Genomic DNA, 7,377 nt, shown 5'->3' on the forward strand with positions numbered 1-7,377 from the left:
ATGGCGTGCCCAGTTTATGCAAAACCTTTTCTTCTCAGTGAGCAAATATTTTTTCTAATTATCTGCATAATATCTACAAGGAGTGATAAAAGCAGTGCAGGTAGTAACACAGAGCATGGTGGGAGGGACTGGTATATAGCTGGGATGGGATAAGAAACACAAATGGAACAGAGAGTTACAGAATAAATACAAATATAAATATAGCCATCAGTGAGAAATAACCTTTCTTGCTAGCTGTAATTAAAGGCCAAACAGAGACAATTCTTATAAAACACAGACTTTGAGGGGAAAAAAGTCCTTGGGCAGTATGAGGAAATTTTTCCATGGTCTGGTGGTTGAGTCCACATTCTTTCCACGTACAGTCTACTTAAACTGTGAGTATTTCTAATTAAAGAAGGCCAATGTGAGAATACAGATAATATTATATGCTGGAAACCAACACAAACCTCTAAGCTAATGGACTTGACCTGTGCCTTCAAAATTGTAATTCAGGGGGAGATCACTGTCACTGCTGTTCCCCAGAGGTCCCTGCATCAGCACTGGCTCTCATGTGCAATCCCCCTGCCCTAGCATGGTTAATGGGTCACCCTTTCATCCTGTCCCCAGGACAAGAAGCGTGTGCAGCAAACACCTTGCTTTTTTAGGGTTGGTTGGGGTGGATTGGTTGGTTTGGGTTTGGTTTGCTTTTGCTGTTGTTTTTTCTTATTTTAACTAAACTTGCATAGTTACGAAAGTTGCGTGCTCAGCTATTTGGGAAGGGCAAGGTCAAATAATTGCTTCTTGCATTTGAGGCAGGCAACAGTGAGCTTTTCAGCTGCTGGTGAAGTTTGTTCTGTAGTCCTGGACCAGCCTGAGAAGGTTGTGTCTGGCTCAGGGATCCTAGACACTTGTGCTGTAGAAGGAGAGATGAAGAAATCAGGGCCACTGCCACAAAGTCATGCCAAGAGCACAAGATTAACTGGGAGAAATAAACTTTTGCAATCAGCATTTTTAACGACAAGGTAGGGAGTGGGAATGCAGAGCCTGCAGTGAGAGGTGCCACATGCACTGAAATGTGAAAATGATACCGCAGAACAATCCAGAACCAGAAAGCAGAAGCTGTCCTTCCTGCCCAGAACAGGTTTTGTAACTAGAATCAAGGGAGACCACGGAGAATTCCCCGGTGCAACTCCGGGTAATACAAATCACCGTCTTCCACTTAAATACAAATCTTAACTTTGTTAAGTTCTGCACCCTAAACGAGTGCCTCTGCAGTTAGTGGATGCGTGTGTGGGTCTGGTAGGTTGTGTGAATATTTGCAAGTGCCTCTACGCGTGACCTAGTGAGCTATGGGGAAACTCAGCATCATGGCTTTGTAGATGGAAAACTTTGGGTGTCCTAGAAGAGCTTCTTCCAGCTTGTGCATGCTGATAGCTTGCCTGCTAGCACCAAAAAACTGAACCTGGTGTTGCTTGCTTGTTTTCCAGGTCGTGCGCTGCTGATCCTCCTCTTGTCTGCAACAGTCTCTCTCCTGGGTGGGCTGATATTTGGATACGAGCTGGGGATTATCTCCGGTGCACTGCTGCAGTTGCAGGTAGACTTTCACCTCAGCTGCTTCAAGCAAGAAGTTCTCGTGAGCGCCCTCCTTATTGGAGCTCTCCTCGCCTCTCTGGTTGGGGGGATCCTCATTGACCGCCATGGACGGAGGAGAGCAATCCTGGTCAGCAACTTGGTCCTGTTGGTTGGCAGCCTTATTCTCACGCTGGCAAGGTCATTTATTGGGCTGGTCATTGGGCGCGTGACCGTGGGCTTCGCCATCTCTGTCTCATCCATGGCCTGCTGCATCTACGTCTCAGAAATGGTGGCCGCTCATCAGCGAGGGCTGCTGGTGTCTCTCTACGAAGCAGGCATCACCGTAGGCATCCTGCTGTCCTATGCGCTGAACTACGTCTTTGCAGATGTGGATGAGGGATGGAGATACATGTTTGGGCTGGCCATTGCCCCGACAGCCATGCAGTTCCTCAGCATCCTCTTTCTCCCAGTGAACCCTGTTAAATTAAGCTCGTGGGATTCAGACTGCCAGAAGGGCCTCATTCAGTTGCAGAACAGCGAGGACAGAGAAATGGCAAAGCGGGAGCCATATAAGGAGAAACATTACTCATTTCTTGACCTTTTTAGGACCAGAGACAACATGAGAAGGCGGACTCTGGTGGGCCTGGGCCTGGTGCTCTTCCAGCAGTTCACTGGGCAGCCCAATGTGCTTGGCTATGCCTCCAAAATCTTCCACTCAGTGGGGTTCCAGAGCAACTCCTCAGCTATCCTGGCCTCTGTTGGGCTGGGGGCGATAAAGGTGGTGGCCACGCTCGTCGCGATGGCCTTTGCAGACAAGGCTGGCAGGAGAGTGCTACTCATGGCTGGCTGCGTGGTGATGGCCATTTCCGTCACCACCATTGGCCTCACCAGCCGCATTGCTCCGCTGGCCATGGCCAGGGACTGCAAGGCAGCCGCAGACCCCAATGCATCCCACAGCCTCACCCAGCACCCCCTGACACCCGTAGCCTCCCAGCAGGCTGTGTCACCCCTCCCACCAGCATCGAGTGCTGTCAAAAGTCAGGCAGGCCCTGGTTTTGCTGCCTCGAGGAGTCTTACAAAATTTTTTGCCAGTACTCAAAGCAGAGAGGTTGTTCCCGATTCTTCCCTCGCTCAGAAAAGGGGCTGGGTAGGTCAGTCCAAAAAAGAGACAGTGGAAAGCACAGGCCCTCCTTTTCGTGATGCTCCCTGGGCAGAACATATGGTCTTAAATTGGATTACGCTGCTGAGCATGATGGCTTTTGTGAGCGCCTTCTCAATTGGATTTGGACCAAGTAAGTATGGTGTTTATATATCCTTCCACCAATCCAGAGAGTAAAACTAGGGCTGATCTTTACATTCTGCTTGAAATGTTCATGATACATATGCTTTACCAAGGAGCTTGGTGTCTGAGAACTGGAAATATGTTCCCTCCTGCCCCCTGAATCATTTTCTTGCACTGCAGCTCTGTCAGCTATAACGCTGGCACAGCAACTAGAATAACTTTGTCTTCCATGGTACCACCACCCTCGTAATGTATTTTTTTCTGTGAAGCTCATTGCAAAATCACAGCATCCCACAAGCACTACCTAATCTTCCTAGCACCCTGGTGAGGAGGAAGATAGAGGGCTGAGGACAGAGGGACAAGAGGGCTTTTGCTGCGCAATAGAGTCAGTGGCAGAACTGGTAGTGGAACCTCTGAAAGAACCTCAGTATCAGTTGCTCTTTTTCTGAAGTAATTTATTCATCGAATGAGAATAGAGATTAGTTCTTGCTTCCATGTGAGCTTTACTGTTTTCTGGCATTTATTGCTTTAAATGCCTTGATGGGAGAAAACAGCATCTAACTCAAGAATAAAACAGGTGAGCAAGCCTCATGGGTTTGACAGTGACCCTATAAGTTATTTCAAGAAAAATAACCCTGGGATAGGAGAGGCTACTTTAAGATATATATTGCTTTAGCTCTGATTTTAGCTCAAACATAACATCGTCTCCCTAATCCTACCCCTTTCTCATTTCTTTACAAAGAGCATGTCCTGACAGCAGGTATGCCAGACCTTTTCCATCATCTCTGAGTGGAATGACCAGCTCCCCTGCTTTCTCCTTTGCTCCCTGGACCTGTACATTGGTATTTCATTCCTCCATGGAATGCTGAACGTAGGAGTTTTGAAGAGTTCTGCTGTGACCTGACTCTGAGATCGATGAGTGTTTGACACCATCAGCAGCAGGTTCTGGGTGAAACCCCTGCTGAAAATCTTCCTTGCCATTTCCTATATAAATTGCTTAACCCTCACAACTCTCTTTCTGGTCTCTCTAATCTGTGCAGTGACTTGGCTGGTCCTCAGTGAGATCTACCCTGCTGCGATAAGAGGAAGAGCCTTTGCCTTCTGTAACAGCTTTAACTGGGCTGCTAATTTACTGATCAGCCTTTCCTTCCTGGACCTTATTGGTAAGTGAGTCTCCCACCCCTCCATCTCCCACAGCTGGTTAGGGAAGGTGGCCACCACAAGACATTTGGAGATTAAGTGGCATTTTGAACCCTGGAGACCTGATGCCTCACAGCAGAAAAAAACAGGCACCAGCAACACCGGTCTGAGCCCGTCCACCACCCATTTCATGAAAGTCATCCGTTGCCCACTGGGCTGCACTGTAATACTGCGGTATCAGGAAACCATGGAATTTGCAGCTTCCGTGCTGATAGCTTTACAAAGTTTCTTGCGAGCAGAGCTCTCAGCTGGGGCACTCAGCAGACACTGCTGGACCCTGGAGTTCTCCTGGCCTCTGTAGTGCTGCTGGCAAAGCCAGCTGTGGACCACACTTCTCCCTTGCTGATTCCCAGTCCAGGTTTTGCAGATAAGTAGCTTTCTTGCCCTTTTGAGGGCTTCTCAAAATAAAATGCCCCAGTCAGGGATCAATGACCCCTTGCAGTAAGCCACCAGCTTCCTTTGTATCCCATGATGTGACCTGCCTCCAACAGACCCTTCATGCCCTTGAATCTCTCTGCAGATGCCATTGGTTTCTCTTGGATGTTTCTTCTCTACGGACTGATGGGAGTGATGGCTGTTATATTCATTTACCTTTTTGTTCCGGAAACGAAAGGACAGTCCTTAGAGGAGATAGACCAGCAGTTCTCCCGGAAACGGTACGTGTGCTGTTGTACCAGTGCAAATGCTGGCTTTGGGTGCTTCCCACCAGCAGTCCCTGAGGTCTATGGCACCAGGCAGCTCAGGGCTGTGCCCAAGTCTGGTCAGCGTTGCTGAGGAAATCTCAAGTTTGTGGTGGGGCTGTGGGACTGGGTGTGAGAGCTGCAGTGCAGTTCATCAGCAGGTCACTGCTCTGAGCCGTGCTGCTGGCGGGCACTAGAGACACTTGCGAGGAGAAGGGCTAAAACCCAAGGCTTGTGGTTGAGGGGAGAGCAGGACCAGAGCATGGCACAGGCAGGTCAGGGTAGCAAAGTCCAAAGGCAGAGTAATCCTGGATTGATCCTTCTCCTCTGGAGCAGAGACATCTCCTGGCATAACGCATGCCACAGGCTCTCACCCAGTAATTTTCCCTGCAAAGCCTGTAATTCTGGCCAGGCTAGGAAAAATGGAGAGGTGTTTGTGCAATTCTGGTTGTGGAGGAGGCGGCAGGGCAGACATCGCTGGAGCAGAGGGAGGTTGTGCAGCCACAGGGCTGTGACACCAAGGGGCAGGACCACACGGAGGGGGTGGTGGGGAGGGGTAACTGCTGTAAGCCCCCCACGAGCAGCAGTCGCTCAGCTGACCCTCACCATTGCCCAGCAGGGTCTGGGAAGGAAACGTGTTTAAGCAGAGACGTGGAAGAGGAGCGAGCTGCACACACGCACAGTACCAGAGAGTGGAGCACACCAGCAGCACATGAAACCAATGACGTGCCCACAGCATCACCCTGGGGAGAGGAGCAGGCTGTGCCATCCAGAGAGTTCTTCTCCATGGCCTTTAACTGGTGACCTCTGCTCAGAGATGGCTCTCACTGCATGCCTTAGATCTTGGGACATGCTGATCGCTGTCCTTCGGGTCCTTGGAGAATCGTTGGTCCCAGGCAGGGAACGTATCTTTCCCTTGATATATATATATTTTTTTTTCCACGGTTTGTATCTCCTATCATTTAAGAGATTAATGGTTTTGTACACAGGAATTAAAGCACAACTTTTGCTGACAGTGCACTCCATCTGTGCAGTTCATTTGTGAGTGAGGTATATTATTTTCCCAGTCTTTGAAGCAGTTGGTGCTTTACAGAGGGCACAACAGCGCAGGAGGAATGCATCAAGCACTCAGCAGCATACATTAATACTGTCAACCTTTGTAACATCTGTGTAGGAGCCTGAAGTCTGAAATGGGAGCTAATGCAGATAAACGCCTCATTTCAGTAGAAGCAGAATGAGTCCTATCTCAGGGGCTGCTGTTTCCCACAGTGTGAAGACCCAGCAGCTCCTCTGCCCCATCACCCAAGGCCAATGCTAAATGGGAGCAGAACTACATCTCATCTGCATGTTTGGCTGCTTGCTTTTGTACACAGGGTTTGCACGTACAAAAATGCATGCAATATTCTGGTACTTTCTACAAGTTGTACATTCTTTGATTAATTCATTCTTCCTCCTGACACTTATAAAAAAAAACCCTACTAACACCAGGCTCACTCCCCAAACCTTGTGAGAGAGGAGGAGTTGGTGTCCTGCCGAGCAGCCAGCCTTGCCTCTTTTGAACCCCTGAAGGAATTAAGCCCCAAAGCTTGAAGTTTTCCACTGAGGACCAGTGACTGCTACACTGGGCCACCTGGCTGGCACCACACAGGCAAGCACAAAGGATGTGGCCATGTCAACTCAAACACTTATCTCAAAGAGAAGCCACAAAAACACTGGAAAATTATCTGACCTTAACTGTGATTCAGTCCATGGCTGTCAGGTGTGTCCCAGGGAAGTGCTTTTCTCTTCCCACTGAGCGATGTGGGTCACCCATGACCTTCTTCACCCACAGCCTTCCTCCTCCACCTCACACCTCTGCGGCAGCTGGAATTTGGTGCTTCTGAAGTACGTGACCTTCTTCACCCACAGCCTTCCTCACCCACCTCACACCTCTGCTACAGCTGGAATTTGGTGCTTCTGAAGTCCCTCCTGTGCTGCAGACGCTGTCACCTCAAGGCACATAAGGACAGCTGTAAAACAGAAAATGGATGCTCTCTTCCTGCAAAAAAGCCTGTGAATACTGAGCTGTATCGGGGGTAACTCTGGTTTTCTGCGGGGCAGAGAGGGGGGGAAAGCCCATCAGTGCTGTCTTAAGGAGTTAAAGTCAGCCTCCAGATTATGGCCGCTGACTGTGGCTGTTGATAACTGAATTTCACTGAATTTTTAGAGTTGGAAGGGACCATAGAGATCGTCTAGTCCAACTCCCCTGCTGAAGCAGGATTGCCTAGAGCTTGTCAGAGCATGTTACTCAGGAGCATCCAGGCGGGTCTTGAAAATCTCCAGAGAAGGGGACCCCACACCCTCCCTGGGCAGCCTGTTCCAGGGCTCTGTCACCCTCACCGTGAAGAAGTTTTTTCTCATATTTGAGTGGAACCTCTTATGTTCCAACTTGTGCCCGTTGCCCCTTGTCCTCTCACTGGCAACCACTGAAAAGAGTCTGGTTCCCTCCTCCTTCAACCCACCCTTGAGATACTTGTAGGCATTGATAAGGGTGATAACAGGGTGATATATTCACCGGGGCATCCCTGGCCACGAGGAAGACGGGATCACAGGGATGCTCGCGTGTTCCCCAATATGTACTTAGGCGGAGGGGGGGTGCCGGGGAGCGGGGGGTGCCGGGGGTGC

The 7,377-nt window shown here is 49.6% G+C and overlaps 1 protein-coding gene across 1 annotated transcript; it reads left to right on the forward strand.

Moving 5' to 3' along the window:
* SLC2A10 (solute carrier family 2 (facilitated glucose transporter), member 10) lies at positions 1–5,728 on the forward strand. The gene is made up of 5 exons (XM_014943650.1): positions 1–37; positions 1,467–2,843; positions 3,874–3,996; positions 4,554–4,689; positions 5,333–5,728. The coding sequence occupies exons 1-5, from the start codon at positions 1–3 to the stop codon at positions 5,427–5,429; spliced, it is 1,770 nt and encodes a 589-aa protein (XP_014799136.1). The 3' UTR covers positions 5,430–5,728.
* The last annotated feature ends 1,649 nt before the right edge of the window (positions 5,729–7,377 follow it).

The sequence above is a fragment of the Calidris pugnax genome, unplaced genomic scaffold, assembly GCF_001431845.1.
Source record: "Calidris pugnax isolate Ruff unplaced genomic scaffold, ASM143184v1 scaffold118, whole genome shotgun sequence".
Lineage (NCBI taxonomy): Eukaryota > Metazoa > Chordata > Aves > Charadriiformes > Scolopacidae > Calidris > Calidris pugnax.